General features: G+C 43.3%; 1 protein-coding gene across 1 annotated transcript in view; it reads right to left on the reverse strand.

Annotated features, from left to right (window-relative positions):
* LOC139554257 (oxysterol-binding protein-related protein 10-like) overlaps positions 1-19,024 on the reverse strand; it is a 129,784-nt gene that overhangs the window by 32,881 nt on the left and 77,879 nt on the right. The window contains exons 6-7 of the mRNA XM_071366999.1: positions 15,142-15,367; positions 5,922-6,049 (exon numbers count right to left, since the gene is read on the reverse strand). Coding sequence (XP_071223100.1) covers positions 5,922-6,049; positions 15,142-15,367 — 354 coding nt within the window. The remainder of the gene's footprint in view (positions 1-5,921; positions 6,050-15,141; positions 15,368-19,024) is intronic.

The following is a 19,024-nucleotide window of genomic DNA, read 5'->3' on the forward strand; positions in this document are numbered from 1 at the left end:
TCACTGTATCACAATTCCAGTGGGTCAGATGTTTACATACACTAAGTTGACTGTGCCTTTAAACAGCGTGAAAAATTCTAGAAAATGATGTCACAGCTTTAGAAGCTTCTGATAGGCTAATTGACATCATTTGAGTCAATTGGAGGTGTACCTGTGGATGTATTTCAAGGCCTACCTTCAAACTCAGTGCCGCTTTGCTTGACATCATGGGGAAATCAAAAGAAATCAGCCAAGATCTCAGAAAGAAACAAGTCTGGTTCTTCCTTGGAAGCAATTTCCAAACGCCTGAAGGTACCACGTTCATCTGTACAAACAATAGTACACAAGTATACACACCATGGGACCACGCAGCCGTCATACCGCTCAGGAAGGAGACACATTCTGTCTCCTAGAGATGAACGTACTTTGGTGCGAAAAGTGCAAATCAATCCAAGAACAACAGCAAAGGACATTGTGAAGATGCTGGAGGAAACCGGTACAAAAGTATCTATATCCACAGTAAAACGAGTTCTATATCGACATAACCTGAAAAGGCCACTCAGCAAGGAAGAAGCCACTGCTCGAAAACCACCATAAAAAAGCCAGACTATGGTTTGCAACTGTACATGGGGACAAAGATCGTACTTTTTGGAGAAATGTCCTCTGGTCTGATGAAACAAAATAGATGGCATCATGAGGGAGAAGAATTCCGTGGATATGTTGAAGCAACCGCTCAAGACATCAGTCAGGAAGTTAAAGCTTGGTCGCAAATGGTTCTTCCAAATGGACAATGACACCAAGCATACTTCCAAAGTTGTGGCAAAATGGCTTAAGGACAACAAAGTCAAGGTATTGGAGTGGCCATCACAAAGCCCTGACCTCAAGCCTATAGAAAATGTGTGGGCAGAACTGAAAAGGCATGTGCAAGCAAGGAGGCCTACAAACCTGACTCAGTTACACCAGCTCTGTCAGGAGGAATGAGCCAAAATTAACCCATCTTATTGTGGGAATCTTGTGGAAGGCTACCCAAAACATTTCAACCTGGTTAAACAATTTAAAGGCAATGCTACCAAAATTCTAATTGAGTGTATGTAAACTTCTGACCCACTGGGAATTTGATGAAAGAAATAAAAGCTGAAATAAATCATTATCTCTACTATTATTCTGACATTTCACATTCTTAAAATAAAAAGTGGTGATCCTAACTGGCCTAAGACAGGGAATTTTTACCAGGGTTAAATGTCAGGAATTGTGAAAAACAGTTTAAATGTATTAGGCTAAGGTGTATGTAAACTTCCGACTTCAACTGTACATCTAAAAACTCAAGCAAAACACCTACAAACTCTCTGGGGTACTAACAAATGGCCAGACAAGTGTTAAGACGGGCCCAGAAGTGTTTTTGGGTGAACTTCCCCTTTAAACAAAGTAAACATCACTAAAATATTGTATTCCGAATACTCTGTGATCCTTTGTTTTGATTTACAAAGCCCTGTCCAGATCATTTTGGACAGCAAATACATGTGTTGTTCAGCGATTATCCAAGTTTCAAAGTTACAGAAAATACAGATCAGTTTCTTTGCCTCTCTGGTATGAGGAATTGATTGAAATAGCTGTCATTCCTCTACTCGGAACCTACTCTGCATACAGAATAGTGATACGGGGACTGTTGTATTATACCTGCCAAAATATTGCATGGGGTATTGGAAATGCATAAAACCACCTGATTTCTGCTAACACAAGCACTTTCAATCCCATTTTTCCTCGGCACACTCCCAGCCCCCTGCCAGACGATGAAGTGCTTTCTCCCGATGTTAAACGCCATTTTAAACGTCATGTTTTGTACTGCTTCTGTTTTTCCTGAAGGAATCAGATGAACAAGTCTAATGACACTGACGCTGCTTTTTTTTATTTTTTAAACGGAGAATAAGCATCGAGTCAAGAGTGTATGGAAACTCCAAGAGCTATACACTTCACCTTGGCTTGTGTATGGGGTTACAAAGGCAATGTCGCAGACTAGTCGAGGTGTGAATGGACTGTGTAGTAATACTGCATGAATCTCCTTGCATTTAAGAGCCATCAAACCACATATTCTGTGACACAGACACGTATATGTCCTACAGTAGGCCATAGCATAGCCTATAACCCATAATGAGAACGGCTGCCAAAGAGTAAAAAGAACCTCAGCAAAGAAGTATGATGCTGTGGCTACAATATATTTCAAAGCCACCAGGGGGCAGGCTTGACACCAGCTCCTCTAAACTCGACCAAGTTCATCCCCGCAGTTCTGACGAGCACATGTACCCCCTGTCTATCACTCTATCCACCGCATCCATTAGCCACCTCGATCATCTCAACTCCTGATAATATCTATAGTTCAATGGCCCCCCCCCCCAAAAAAAAAGTTTTACAAAACCCATCCACTTGAGATGAATCCTTTCCTCATATCTCTAACTCCTTCTTGACTTCTCTCTCCTTACTAAGGCAGAAGCAGAAGATGGCAGACGCTCCGTCTTCCCCTGATTGGAGCGAGAATAATTCATCGAGAATACACGAGGGTGTCGGCTATCGTTAGAAGATAAAAGTGCGTGTCGAGCTGGACTAATGAGCCTTGGCAATTAGCTCCATCTCCTCTCGGCCCTCTTCCTCGACAGGCCACTCCAGTCCTAGAACCGTTGATGAAATGTTGACTTCGCACATCAGAACAAAAGGGGGGTTGGAGAAGTAGCTAGCTGCTAGTCTAGACACACAGTCTGGGTGAATTATCAGAAAGTTGCAAGTTGTGATTGTTTTTGGTGGACTCTATTGCTGTGACCTATAGACAGACGAGAGATGCAGTCTAGTCCAGATACACAGCACAGAAGATCTTGACCAACGAAATCACATGAAATATTTAGTGTATATGGCACTCAACAAAGCAGACTTCCAAAAACAACTTTTCAGCATGTAATACAGAAACACTCTAACCAGACTCTCTATCTCCTCTCTAATTCTGCCACATTGGCAAAGTTCTGTGACTACAATAGTCCACAGAAAAATTTGCAGATGACGACCCCCCCCCAAAAAAACACTTGTATTGAGTAACTGCCATCGAACAAACACCAATTCCAAGCACTCACTTGAAATCCTCTATACATCACAGTCATGCTGGATTTGATCATAGGGAAGCCCCAAAGCCAAATGGGAGAGAGTCCAGATGAGGATGGCACCACCAGCGCCACCACACATAACCACTGATTTAGCCTGTCGACACACCAAGTCAACTGACCATATCAAACTTCCCCATTGATTGATTTATTTAACACCCTCTGCAAAATGAGACTGTGTGGAAATGATTGACGTAGTTCAATTGTAGGCCTAGTACATCAAAAAAAAAATGTAAGTAATTATTTTTATTTTTTTTCACAATATAACTGCCTTAAGCATTTGACTTAGTCTTATTATCAATGTTTTACTTATTACGATGAAAATGTACAGGGAATCCATAGAGTAGTACATGTCACCACAGAGACACATTAAGCGATTTACAGTCCTCGGTCTATTACTAATTATTACTTTGCCATACATAGCCTGTTACATTACGTTTCAATCCTTCTAAATTACAAGTTGGGTTTATAATACCTGTTGTATACCTCATGATGGCATTTGTCCGGATTGCAATTATTCTCAGCACGCATCAAGATCAAAAAGCCCCCCCCCCCCCATTCAATCTCATTGTGTATTCTGATTGAGATTTGTGTACTGACATGAATTCATCTATCCCCGTGAGCCGCCTGATCCCGTGAGTCGACATTAAAACGCTACACGGATAGAATGGCGCAGCGATAATCAGTCTGGTAATTACGAGGCTGGAATTCATCTGTAATGACAAGCATTTATGACAAAGTAATGTTATAATTGTAACATTTGACAGGGTTATTATGCCTTGGCATGACAGCCGATGTGTTAGAGGGGACAATCTCCTCGTTAATCTTGGTCTGATTCGGGAATGTAAAATATCGCTCAAACTGGGATGATGGAATAATAATGTCAGAATCAAAGTTCAAAGTGATTCAAATGACAGAGCGATTTCTGTGACATTGTAACTCCACTGTTCTATTAGATATTCATGGGAAGCCCCCCCCACCCCACACACACACGCACGCACACACTAGCCGGCACTAGCATCACTATTAAAATGTTAGAAGTGCATTGAGTTCCTACGCCCCTCTGAGCAACACAGTCACTGCAATGGAATTTCACAACAGAGGAAAAACGCAATCTCGGTCTCGGTTTTGCGACCATTTCATCTCTTCATTGATAGCACAATGCTTAGTGAAATGCTTTTAAGCAGCAAATGTGATTCCACAGCTTTGTAAACCAAGCCAAATGATATGCTCTAAATTTTGTATATTACACGTAAATGTTCAGTACGTTTTTTTTCATTTGGATCACACAGGCTGCCTATTTGTCGTTTTGGAAATCCTCTAAGAACAGATATGCACATTCATCCTATATCACAAAATACAGTAGGTACATACTCAACATGCTGAGTAAATTACAGATATACTGTATCTCTTCGCCACAAGCAGTGCTGATCACATAAATAAAGTATTTGTTATTCAACTACTGCTGTATATCCCGAGTGGCACACCTAAGGCACCGCAGCTCAGTGCTAGGTGTCACTACAGACCCTGGTTCGATCCCGGGCTGTATCACAACCGGCCGTGATCCGGAGTGCTATAGGGAGGCGCACAATTGGCCCAGCGTCATCCGGGTGAGGGTTTGTAAAATAAGAATTTGTTCTTAACTGACTTGCCTAGTTATATAAAGGTTAAATCAAATAAAATGAAAATATACTATTCTATGTATTCTACAGATATACTAAATATTCTATCTATAATGTCTATACATACCATCACATATATATACACAGTGGCAAGAAAAAGTATGTGAACCCTTTGGAATTATCTGGATTTCTGCATAAATTGGTCATAAAATTTGATCTGATCTTCATCTAAGTCACAACAGACAAGCAGTCTGCTTAAACTAACACACAATAGTGTGAAAAGCTGTCATCAAGGAAAAGGGTGGCTACTTTTAAGAATCTCAAATATAACACTTTTTTTGGTTACTACATGATTCCATTTGTGTTATTTCATAGTTTTGATGTCTTCACTATTATTCTACAATGTAGAAAATAGTAAAAATAAAGAAAAACCCTGGAATGAGTAGGTGTCCAAATCTTTGACTGGTACCGAATATATTACCTCAATTACCTCGACTAACCTGTACATAGCCTCATTATTGTTATTTTCTTGTTACGCTTTAATTGTTTCACTTTAGTTTATTTAATCAATATTTCTTTAACTCTTATTTTCTTAAAACTGCATTGTTGGTTAATTAAGGGCTTGTAAGTAAGCATTTCACGGTTGTATTCGGCGCATGTGACAAATACATTTTTATTTTCGTTTATTTGACTGTTTCCTCTCCTTGCTCGGACACAGGACATGACTTCGATGCGCTGAATTTCTCTCTCAAGCGTGAAAAGCACCACATGAAAAACAAATGTCACAGTGCAGTCGCTAAGTCGCTTGTTCTGTGCATGATCAAGGTCTGCATGTTTATGATTGGTTCAAAATGTCTTCATTGATAGGCCCTTATCGTCTGATGGCCTGGGTAATAGCTCTGCTGCCCTTGGAGAGGTCTTTGGAAGCAGTCATGCCGTCTCCTCTGTCAAGTTACAATAAACCACCACTTACGAGATGCTTCTAAAAGAACCTGGCCCCTTTAATAACCAGGGATGCAACACACACGGGTACAGACACCCCAGAGGCCCAATGTGTGAGAGTATACTGCATATGGTGAGTAATTAAGGTAAGAGGTGTGTGTGTGTGTGTGTGTGTGTGTGTGTGTGTGTGTGTGTGTGTGTGTGTGTGTGTGTGTGTGTGTAAATCTCCCCTTACCTCAGCACCATGGGGGCTTTTTTTCCTGAGGGCTGGGGAGGGCTCTGCAGAGCGTAGAGGGGTCGGGCCACCGTTCTTCAGTTGCTCCCCCGAGGGTGAATTTGGTACAGTCCAACCAGGAACACCATCTGCAAAGGGAGCATTAGAGAGGGTCAGAACCAACTTATTTCAGACCACGTTCAGGGGGGGTACACTGACAGCTGGGATCTATGAGCCTTTGGCCAGATCTCAAGCTTCATTGATCCGTATTGATTGACTTACACCGAGTGTAAAAAATATTAGGGACACCTGGTATTGATTGACTTACACCGAGTGTAAAAAACATTAGGATTTCCCTGGTCAGTCTATGATTCCTTATTGATGTCACTTGTTAAATCCATTTCAATCAGTGTAGATGAAGGGGAGGAGACAGGTTAAAGAAGCATTTTTAAGCCTTGAGACAATTGAGACATGGATTGTGTATTTGTGCCATTCAGAGGGAGAATGGGCAAGACAACAGATTTAAGTGCCTTTGAACAGGGTATGGTAGGAGGTGCCAGGCGCACCGGTTTGAGTGTGTCAAGAACTGCAACGCTGCTGGGTTTTTCACGCTCAACAGTTTCCCGTGTGTATCAAGAATGGTCCACCACCCAAAAGGCATCCAGCCAACTTGACACAACTGTGGGAACTTTGGAGTCAACATGGGCCAGCATCCCTGTGGAACGCTTTCAACACCTTGCAGAGTCCACGCCCTGACGAATTGAGGCTGTTTTGAGGGAAAAAGGAGGGTGCAACTCAATATTAGGAAGGTGGTCCTAATGTGTTGTACACTCAGTGTATATTGATTTACTTATACAGTATATAATGCTGAGTATAGACAGTATATGAATAGAAAAGGTGGGTATAGCAGTGAACTAATCAGATAAGCTTTTTATTACATTTTTAAACAAAAAAACTACGGAGATAGATATCCAATAGGGATATGAGGGTGATCGAGCACACAGAGACAAGACAACAGGAAATGGAATCTGAGTGTTTGTGAGAGTATACGGACGATGGACTTGCAGCTCTGACTTGCAGAATCTATGACTCAAAAACGGGTAAGTGTTCGGAGCTGGAAATGAGAAACAATCTGAAAGAGCCTGCAGGACTGGTGAGGAATCATTGTCCTGAGGGTCACCAGTCTAATTCTTTTGTTGCTACTATTTTGTGAGAACGTTTTCTTTCGTAACACTATTAAATCTGAAGGCCATGGTCTTTCCTTTGACAAGGTGTTTTGTGTCTTTCCATGACACGAAGACAATTTACAGGACTGCTGCAATGAGGCAATAGAATATGGGAAAGGAACGAGAGAATAGAACAACAATCACATTCTTCCACTCGGGGACGAGAGTGAGCAGTTTCCAAAACGATAGGAAGAATCAAAATGGAACAATGCATTCGGACAGAAATGTGTCTGAAAACGACTGGTAATTTGTAAATGTGTTTGATGTGAATACATTTAGGATATGAACAAGTTATGGAAACTGTCAACTGTGATCAAGATGTCGTTGTGTCGTGTCTGTGCCTATGATGAGGCGATTTTTTTTTCTCTTGCTTGTTAATACAAGTCACGACTTCCCAGATATCAAGGACTAGAAATGGAGAGGGAGGTAACTGTAACCCGTGTATTCAATTTGTTCCACTTCCCCCTGCATGTCATTCAGTGCCCACCTGTACGTGTATGGCCAAATCTTTGTAACGTGATCGACCAGCGGCATGGGACCGTTTCAGTTGTTTAACCATTTTGATGAGCACAAATAACCCACCAAATGAAAGACCCTACAAATAGTGTCTGTTGAGATGGCTAAGCTCTGCAGTGCCCACCTTGACACGTGATCGGTCAAGTCACATGACTTCCGGTCTATAATTAGTGTACACCCACGCAAGTTCAGCTACTTATCTCGTGGGGTGAGCTCAAGCGCAGGCTGCGGCCTACCTGATGCAAGTCCATGCGATCAAGACCCTGTAAGTAGAGTGCTGCTAAGGACCGTTTCCAAAATTCCCTTCCTCCTCCAGTTCAAATTGGGTTAACTCTAATGCACCTTCGTCTCTCTACTCTCTCGTATCCATTATTGATGGTCCAGTTGAGCCGAGTCGACTGGCGAAGGTACCCAGGGTGTCAGACTGCTTTGACACTGCCCTCCATGCAGGCTTCTGTTGATCTGGCAGGCAAAGCCCTCAGTACTCTGGGCAGCAAACCCCCTACTGTAGCTAATGGTATCCTCCATTTAAAAATGCATGCACATGAGAGAGTACCGTATAACGAGCGGCAGCACTGCGGAGGTCCAGCATTTTGCATTGCTGAGGTCCCCTGCTTTGTTGCATTTTCTCTACCTATTTAGTCTGTAGTTAAAATAAATGTATATTTGTAAAAAGGATCCAAAAATAAGAAGTGAAGGAACTAATGAAATATCCTCTGTAAGAACATAAAACATTTGTTATACGTGATGCAATTCGGGCTGTTATTCTACGAGCAGTTATTCAAATGTTATTCAGGGAGATCATGAGAGTGAGAGAGAGATTGTAGGGAGGACAAAAACTATCACTGCAGTTGTCCATTCTTTTGGGGAAAGAAAATACATTTTCTCGTGCCAGGAATGAATCAATTTGTCCTCCCTGATCAATTCTGGATGATATCCAGTGGCTGTCACTGAATAGCCGTGAGCTTTAGTGATGGTCACACGATGAAGATGACGCACCGCCAAAAGCAGAAGAAGCACCTAAGAGAGAGAGCGCGTCAATGAAAACAGGCATGCGTGTGAACAGGGTTACGCTGCAGGCCAGGGGTGTTGTACGGAAAAACGTTCATGCACTACATTATGCTTTTCAAAATGGCTTTATCTTCCATTTCAGGGCTGTGACCTCAATGCTCCTCATTTGTGCCGCTTTACTGGCTCTCACGAGGACCGCCACAGGAAAGGAAGACCCAGAGTTACCTGTGCTGCCGAGGATAAGTTCATTAGAGTTAACTGCACCTCAGATTGCAGCCCAAATAAATGCTTCACAGAGTCCAAGTAACAGACACATTCTCCCTCCTCCCCACCTCCCATACAATAAAGAAGTCTCAAACACTCAGCCCTCTCATTCATTTGTGTGAAATGCCACTTGATTTGCCCCTAGTACCATTTGGAGACATCACACATTTGCTAGTTATTTCACGATGGGGATAAAATAAAAAACTCTTGGCAAGGCAATTCATTTCATGGATTTTGATCTCCAAAAAGGAAACGCTCCACGTTAAGCATTTCAAATGGGCCATCAGCAAGCTGTTTAGAAGTGGGAGCATGAGATCCAAGAAAGCAACGAGCAGCCAGCTCCTCCATGACATCACTCAGTAGGCCACCCAATAGAAAGTTCAATATTTCCGGAAGTTTCACAAAGACCTTTAAAAAGCTCCAGGCATACAGTACTCACAGTGCCAAATAGATTTCTAAGGGGGGGGGGACCCGGAGGGACCGTGCCAGTCAGCCAAAAGGGGCAAACGAAGCAGTCTTCTGGTCAGGCTTCGGAGACGGGCACATCGCGCTCCACTCCCTAGCATACTACTCCAGTCTCCAGTCCAGTCTATTGACAACAAGGTTGATGAAATCCGAGCAAGGGTAGCATTCCAGAGAGACATCAGAGACTGTAACGTTCTTTGCTTCACTGAAACATGGCTCACTCGAGAGACGCTAACGGAGTCGGTGCAGCCAGCTGGTTTCTTCACGCATCGCGCTGACAGAAACAAACATCTTTCTGGTAAGAAGAGGGGCGGGGGGGGGGTATGCCTTATGATTAACGAGACGTGGTGTGATCATAACAACATACAGGAACTCAAGTCATTCTGATCACCTGACTTAGAATTCCTCACAATCAAATGTCGACAGCATTATCTACCACGGGAATTCTCTTCGATTATAATCACATCCGTATATATTCCCCCCCCAAGCAGACACATCGATGGCCCTGAACGAACTTTATCTGACTATGTAAACTGGAAACCACACACCCTGAAGCTTCATTCATCGTAGCTGGGGATTTTAACAAGGCTAATCTGAAAACAAAACTCCCTAAATTCTATCAGCATATCGATTGTTCTACCAGGGCTGGTAAAACCCTGGATCATTGTTATTCTAACTTCTGCGACGCATATAAGGCCCTCCCCCGCCCTCCTTTCGGAAAAGCTGACCACGACTCCATTTTGTTGCTTCCAGCCTACAAACAGAAACTAAAACAAGAAGCTCCCGCGCTCAGGTCTGTTCAACGCTGGTCCGACCAATCTGATTCCACGCTTCAAGATTACTTCGATCACGTGGATTGGGATATGTTCCGCATTGCGTCCAACAACAACATTGACGAATACGCTGATTCGGTGAGTGAGTTCATTAGAAAGTGCATCGGCGACGTAATACCGACAGCAACGATTAAAACATTCCCAAACCAGAAACCGTGGATTGATGGCAGCATTCGCGTGAAACTGAAAGCGCGAACCACTGCTTTTAACCAGGGCAAGGTGACCGGAAACATGACCGAATACAAACAGTGTAGCTATTCCCTCCGCAAGGCAATCAAACAAGCTAAGTGCCAGTATAGAGACAAAGTAGAGTCGCAATTCAACAGCTCAGACACAAGAGGTATGTGGCAGGGTCTACAGTCAATCACGGATTACAAAAAGAAAACCAGCCCCGTCGCGGACCAGGATGTCTTGCTCCCAGACAGACTAAATAACTTTTTTGCTCGCTTTGAGGACAATACAGTGCCACTGACACGGCCCGCTACCAAAACCTGCGGGCTCTCCTTCACTGCAGCCGAAGTGAGTAAAACATTTAAACGTGTTAATCCTCGCAAGGCTGCAGGCCCAGATGGCATTCCCAGCCGCGTCCTCAGAGCATGCGCAGACCAGCTGGCTGGTGTGTTTAAGGACATATTCAATCAATCCCTATCCCAGTCTGCTGTTCCCACATGCTTCAAGAGGGCCACCATTGTTCCTGTTCCCAAGAAAGCTAAGGTAACTGAGCTAAACGACTACCGCCCCGTAGCACTCACTTCCGTCATCATGAAGTGCTTTGAGAGACTAGTCAAGGACCATATCACCTCCACCCTACCTGACACCCTAGACCCACTCCAATTTGCTTACCGACCCAATAGGTCCACAGACGATGCAATCGCAACCACACTGCACACTGCCCTATCCCATCTGGACAAGAGGAATACCTATGTGAGAATGCTTTTCATCGACGACAGCTCAGCATTTAACACCATAGTACCCTCCAAACTCATCATCAAGCTCGAGACCCTGGGTCTCGACCCCACCCTGTGCAACTGGGTACTGGACTTCCTGACGGGCCGCCCCCAGGTGGTGAGGGTAGGTAACAACATCTCCACCCCGCTGATCCTCAACACTGGGGCCCCACAAGGGTGCGTTCTGAGCCCTCTCCTGTACTCCCTGTTCACCCACGACTGCGTGGCCATGCACGCCTCCAACTCAATCATCAAGTTTGCGGACGACACTACAGTGGTAGGCTTGATTACCAACAACGACGAGACGGCCTACAGGGAGGAGGTGAGGGCCCTCGGAGTGTGGTACCAGGAAAATAACCTCACACTCAACGTCAACAAAACAAAGGAGATGATTGTGGACTTCAGAAAACAGCAGAGGGAGCACCCCCCTATCCACATCGACGGGACAGTAGTGAGAGGGTAGTAAGTTTTAAGTTCCTCGGTGTACACATCACGGACAAACTGAATTGGTCCACCCACACAGCGTTGTGAAGAAGGCGCAGCAGCGCCTCTTCAACCTCAGGAGGCTGAAGAAATTTGGCTTGTCACCAAAAGCACTCACAAACTTCTACAGATGCACAATCGAGAGCATCCTGTCGGGCTGTATCACCGCCTGGTACGGCAACTGCTCCGCCCACAACCATAAGGCTCTCCAGAGGGTAGTGAGGTCTGCACAACGCATCACCGGGGGCAAACTACCTGCCCTCCAGGACACCTACACCATCCGATGTCACAGGAAGGCCATAAAGATCATCAAAGACAACAACCACCCGAACCACTGCCTGTTCACCCCGCTATCATCCAGAAGGCGAGGTCAGTACAGGTGCATCAAAGCAGGGACCGAGAGACTGAAAAACAGCTTCTATCTCAAGGCCATCAGACTGTTAAACAGCCACCACTAACATTTAGTGGCCGCTGCCAACATACTGACTCAACTCCAGCCACTTTAATAATGGGAATTGATGGAAATTTATGTAAAAATGTATCACTAGCCACTTTAAACAAAGCCACTTAATATAATGTTTACATACCCTACATTACTCATCTCATATGTATATACTGTACTCTATATCATCTACTGCATCTTGCCATCTTTATGTAATATATGTATCACTAGCCACTTTAAACTATGCCACTTTGTTTATATACCCTACATTACTCATCTCATATGTATATACTGTACTCTATACCATCTACTGCATCTTGCCTATGCCGTTCTGTACCATCACTCATTCATATATCTTTATGTACATATTCTTTATCCCTTTACACTTGTGTGTATAAGGTAGTAGTTGTGGAATTGTTAGGTTAGATTACTCGTTGGTTATTACTGCATTGTCGGAACTAGAAGAAAAAGCATTTCGCTACACTCGCATTAACATCTGCTAACCATGTGTATGTGACAAATAACATTTGATTTGATTTGATCAATGAACCATAAACAATTAATGAACATGCACCTGTGGAACGGTCGTTAAGACACTAACAGCTTACAGACGGTAGGCAATTAAGGTCACAGTTATGAAAACTTAGGACACTAAAGAGGCCTTTCGCAGATGAGCAGGGACCCTGGACATCTTTCTTTTGGTGTTTTTCACCAAAAGAAAGATGTCCAGGGTCCCTGCTCATCTGCGTGAACGTGCCTTGGGCATGCTGCAAGGAGGCATGAGGACTGCAGGTGTGGCTAGGGCAAGAAATTGCAAAGTCCGTACTGTGAGACGCCTAAGACAGCGCTACAGGGAGACAGGACGGACACCTGATCGTCCTCGCAGTGGCAGACCATGTGTAACAACACCTGCACAGGATTGGTACATCCGAACATCACTCCTGCGGGACAGGTACAGGATGACAACAACAACTGCCGAATTACACCAAGAACGCACAATCCCTCCATCAGTGCTCAGAATGTCAGACAATAGTCTGAGAGAGACTGGACTGAGGGCTTGTACACCTGTTTCTGCCAGTCCTCACCAGACATCACCGGCAACAACGTCGCCTATGGGCACAAACCCACCGTCACAAACCCACCGCCAGCAAAGAGCCCAGATCACAATCCCATTGAGCATGTCTGGGACCTGTTGGATCGGAGGGCTAGGGCCATTCCCCACCAGAAATGTCCGGGAACTTGCAGGTGCCTTGGTGGAAGAGTGGGGTAAAATCTTACAGCAAGATTATATATATATATATATACACTGCTCAAAAAAATAAAGGGAACACTTAAACAACACAATGTAACTCCAAGTCAATCACACTTCTGTGAAATCAAACTGTCCACTTAGGAAGCAACACTGATTGACAATAAATTTCACATGCTGTTGTGCAAATGGAATAGACAAAAGGTGGAAATTATAGGCAATTAGCAAGACACCCCCAATAAAGGAGTGGTTCTGCAGGTGGTGACCACAGACCACTTCTCAGTTCCTATGCTTCCTGGATGATGTTTTGGTCACTTTTGAATGCTGGCGGTGCTCTCACTCTAGTGGTAGCATGAGACGGAGTCTATAACCCACACAAGTGGCTCAGGTAGTGCAGCTCATCCAGGATGGCACATCAATGCGAGCTGTGGCAAGAAGGTTTGCTGTGTCTGTCAGCGTAGTGTCCAGAGCATGGAGGAGACAGGCCAGTACATCAGGAGATGTGGAGGAGGCCGTAGGAGGGCAACAACCCAGCAGCAGGACCGCTACCTCCGCCTTTGTGCAAGGAGGAGCACTGCCAGAGCCCTGCAAAATGACAAATCTGGTGCAGTCCATGAGGAGGAGATGCACTGCAGTACTTAATGCAGCTGGTGGCCACACCAGATACTGACTGTTACTTTTGATTTTGACCCCCCCCCCTTTGTTCAGGGACACATTCAATTTCTGTTAGTCACATGTCTGTGGAACTTGTTCAGTTTATGTCTCAGTTGTTGAATCTGGTTATGTTCATACAAATATTTACACATGTTAAGTTTGCTGAAAATAAACACAGTTGACAGTGAGAGGACATTTATTTTTTTGCTGAGTTTATATCCCTCATCTGCACAAAATGTAAAGCTCTCTCACAACCCCTGCTCACAGACATACATTGGTTCTGGGATATGCAACCATTTCCTTTCTCATTCACTTAAACACACACCACACCATCCATCTCAATACATCCACACATACCCACATACTGTACATTCTGTCTGCTGTGTTTTTATCTCTGCCATGTTGAATGTGCTTTTGTGTTCCAATTAGTTATATTTGAAAAAAGAGAGAAAAGCTATATATATATATAAATATATATATATATATATATATATATATATATATATATATATATATATATATATATAAAATATGTTTTGTATTATTACAATCCGTAACAGAGCTAGAATTGTGTGTTTCGTTATGTGCCTCCTCTATGAGAACTTTGTCATTTTTAGAATAGCCATGGAGTGGTGTTTGTGTCTCTGAACAACTGGTTATCAATATACAGTTTATCGACCACGAGAGCTACACATTTCCCTTTCAATCTATTTTCCTAGAAAATTGGATACAGAACTTTACGCCGTTCTGCAATTTCCTTCGGGAACTGGTCATTCATGCCTATTTTCGTGCCAGCAAGTCTTACCCAGGCTTTTAACCACTATTTTATCTTTAAAGAAAGCTCATTTGGCAACGATTGGCCGTTCATACCTCTGCCCTCTCTGTCCGAAGCAGTGTACACGTTCGAGTTGGATTTTGTCGATAGCTTCGCGTGGAATCTGAAGCGCTGTACGGAGGAACTCTCTAACTACAGATTCAGGAACTTCTCCTTCTTTCTCTTGGATACCTGTAAGTACCAGATTTTCTCTCATGGATCTAGTCAGTATGCCAAGTAAGGCTTCTCTCAGAACGATGTTCTCCTTTTAAGGCCCTTGCAGCTGCTGTCGGGGTCTGAGGGGAGACGGGGTGGGGGATGCCTGTGGCGGACTCACCGGAGGAGGGACCGCAGGTGTGGTTGGGCTGGGAGGCCTGGGGCTGGCTGTGGGTCTGAGTCTGTTGCAGGATATTCAGGCATTCTCCCAGGCAGCTCATGGTTGCAGCCGACGTGGCTTTGAGGAGCAGGAGGTCCTGGTCCAGGCAGGAAAGGGGTCCTCGCGTGGGGAGGGACTCGATGGACTGGACCAGGTTCTTCTGTTGACACTCTGCTTGGCTCATGACCTGAGGGAGGACAGGACAGGGTTATAGGGTGTGGGTCAATTTCAAACCTGAATGAGGGTGTTGGAGAAAATAGAAGTAAACTTTTTTTATATATATATATACACAGTTGAAGTCGGAAGTTTACATACACCTTAGCCAAATACATTTAAACTCAGTTTTTCACAATTCCTGACATTTAATGAGAGTAAAAATGCCCCGTCTTAAGTCAGTTAGGATGACCACTTTATTTTAAGAATGTGAAATGTCAGAATAATAGTAGAGAGAATTATTTCTTTCCGCTTTTATTTATTTCACCACATTCCCAGTGGGTTAGAAGTTTACATACACTCAATTCGTATTTGGTAGCATTGCCTTTAAATGGTTTAACTTGGGTCAAACGTTTTGGGTAGCCTCCCACAAGCTTCCCAAAATAAGTTGGGTGAAATTTGGCCCATTCCTCCTGACAGAGCTGGTGTAACTGAGTCAGGTTTGTAGGCCTCCCTGCTCACACACGCTTTTTCAGTTCTGCCCACAAATGTTCTATGGGATTGAGGTCAGGGCTTTGTGATGGCCACTCCAATACCTTGACTTTGTTGTCCTTAAGCCATTTTGCCACAACTATGGAAGTATGCTTGGGGTCATTGTCCATTTGGAAGACCCATTTGTGACCAAACTTTAAACTTCCTGACTGATGTCTTGAGATGTTGCTTCAACATATCCACGGAATTTTCCTCCTTCATGAAGTACACCAGTTCCTCCTGCAGCAAAGCACCCCCACAACATGATGCTGCCACCCTGTGCTTCACGGTTGGGATGGTGTTCTTCGGCTTGCAAGCTTCCCCCCTTTTTCTCCAAACATAACGATGGTCATTATGGCCAAACAGTTCTATTTTTGTTTCATCAGACCAGAGGACATTTCTCCAAAAAGTACGATCTTTGTCCCCATGTGCTGTTGCAAACCGTAGTCTAGCTTTTTTTATGGCGGTTTTGGAACAGTGGCTTCTTCCTTGCTGAGCGGCCTTTCAGGTTATGTCGATATAGGACTCGTTTTTACTGTGGATATAGATACTTTTGTACCTGTTTCCTCCAGCATCTTCACAAGGTCCTTTGCTGTTGTTCTGGGATTGATTTGCACTTTCCGCACCAAAGTACGTTCATCTCTAGGAGACAGAACGAGTCTCCTTCTTGAGCGGTATGACGGCTGCGCGGTCCCATGGTGTTTATACTTGCGTACTATTGTTTGTACAGATGAACGTGGAACCTTCAGGCATTTGGAAATTGCTGGATGAACCAGACTTGTGGAGGTCTACAATTTTCATTCTGAGGTCTTGGCTGATTTATTTTTATTTTCCCATGATGTTAAGCAAAGAGGCAATGAGTTTGAAGGTAGGCCTTGAAATACATCTACAGGTACACCTCCAACTGACTCAAATTATGCCAATTATCCTATCCGAAGCTTCTAAAGCCATGACATCATTTTCTGGAATTTTCCAAGCTGTTTAAATGCACAAGCAACTTAGTGTATGTAAACTTCTGACCCGCTGGAATTGTGATACAGTGAATTATAAGTGAAATAATCTGTCTGTAAACAGTTGTTGGAAAAATTACGTGTCATGCACAAAGTAGATGTCCTAACCGACTTGCCAAAACTATAGTTTGTTAACAAGAAATGTGTGGAGTGGTTGAAAAACGAGTTTGAATGACTCCAACCTGAGTGTATGTAAATTTCAAACTTCAACTGTATATAGTGAAATCATATGTTTGAATTCAACAGCATACTCATTGACACCAATAGTGACCTTATTATCATGAACTAATGAACCCACTTTTTCAGAGTAACTTTCACATTCAGATCCAATACATTGACTCATACATGTACCTCTTAAACTTTAGCTACCACTCTTCAACCTTAGCTGCCAACTTTATCAACGACTAAAAGTTGAAGGGGTTATATTTGACAGATATGAACAGATGATTATGTGGAATACGTGTTCTGCATCCACCTTCTCTCCCCATGTTACATTTTAGTTTCTGTGGGAACGGCTGCAGCTGATCAAACTCCCCGAGAAACAGATGCACTGACCTCACCGTGACCCTGAGAATGCCAGGGCAGCAGACAACACACTTTACCTAGGGAAATCTCTCACTCAAAAAAAGGAGGCTACGAATCAGCCTAGTGTATTTCAGTTAGCATTGCCACATGCTCGGGGGAAAAAAACTTGCCAGAATATGCCGGATGTTGCTAAATAACTAGCTAATGGACATTCTGTGTGAATGAAGCGACAACCGCCTCGGTACGTCGAAAATGTTAAAGGAATAGTTATTCAAATATGAAGTTAACATGAATCATTCCTTATGAATTGAATAAAATAAATGCGTTTCGACTAATTACTGAGGAACTCAAAAAAGGTATTATGATTTTCTCCATGTGTCATAGATTCATCATTTGGGGCTGGACCCTTGTATGACTCACCTCTGGGAGGCTGAAAATGACATGAAAAGCCTGTAAACCATAGTGCCAATTCTAGCTAGCAGCTACTCTCTGGGTATCTGTTTTATCCTGCTACTGGTCACTATTACTCTTGTTTACATGTACAGTATTCACATTTCATTCAGAAAGTATTCACACCCCTTGACTTTTTCCACATTTTGTTGTTTTACGGCCTGAATTTAAAATGGATTCAATTGAGAAAGGTCTTCAGTCAACAAATATTCAACCCCTTTGATATGGCGAGCCTAAATTAGTTCAGGAGTAAACAAGTCAAATAATACTTTGTAAGGTCCCTCAGTTGAGGAGTGAATTTCAAAACAGATTCAACCACAAAGACCAGGGACGTTCTCCAACGCCTCGCAAAGAAGGGCACCCATTAGTAGATGGGTACAACATTTTAAAAAGCAGACATTGAATATCCCCTTGAGGATGGTGAAGTTTTCACTACAAAGATACAGGCATCATTCCTAACTCAGTTGCCGGAGAGTATGGAAACCACTCAGGGATTTCACCATGAGGCCAACGGTGACTTTATAGAGTGTAATGGCTGTGATAGGAGAAAACTGAGGATGGATCAACAACATTGTAGTTACTCCACAATACTAACCTAAATTTTTATTTATTTATTTTTATTTTACCGTTATTTTACCAGGTAAGTTGACTGAGAACACGTTCTCATTTGCAGCAACGACCTGGGGAATAGTTACAGGGGAGAGGAGGGGGATGAATGAGCCAATTGTAAACTGGGGATTATTAGGTGACCGTGATGGTTGAGGGCCAGATTGGGAATTTAGCCAGGACACCGGGGTTAACACCCCTACTCTTACGATAAGTGCCATGGGATCTTTAATGACCTCAGAGAGTCAGGACACCCGTTTAACCTTTTGTCAATAGGGGGAGCTGTTAGCATTATTTTTTTTTTTACATTTCCAAATTAAACTGCCTCGTACTCAATTCTTGATCGTACAATATGCATATTATTGTTATTATTGGATAGAAAACAGTCTATAGTTTCTATAGGAGTTGAAATTTTGTCTCTGAGTGGTACAGAACAATTTTTACAGCACTTTTCATGACAGGGTTCAGATTTCAGAAATTTTTACCTCTGATCTGGGGTCTGTTTATAAGGCCACAGTGAATGCTATGAAGAAACCGACACTACCTACGTCTTCCTCTGGGTGTCTGTA

The sequence above is a fragment of the Salvelinus alpinus genome, chromosome 26 (assembly GCF_045679555.1).
Source record: "Salvelinus alpinus chromosome 26, SLU_Salpinus.1, whole genome shotgun sequence".
In the NCBI taxonomy this organism is placed as follows: domain Eukaryota; kingdom Metazoa; phylum Chordata; class Actinopteri; order Salmoniformes; family Salmonidae; genus Salvelinus; species Salvelinus alpinus.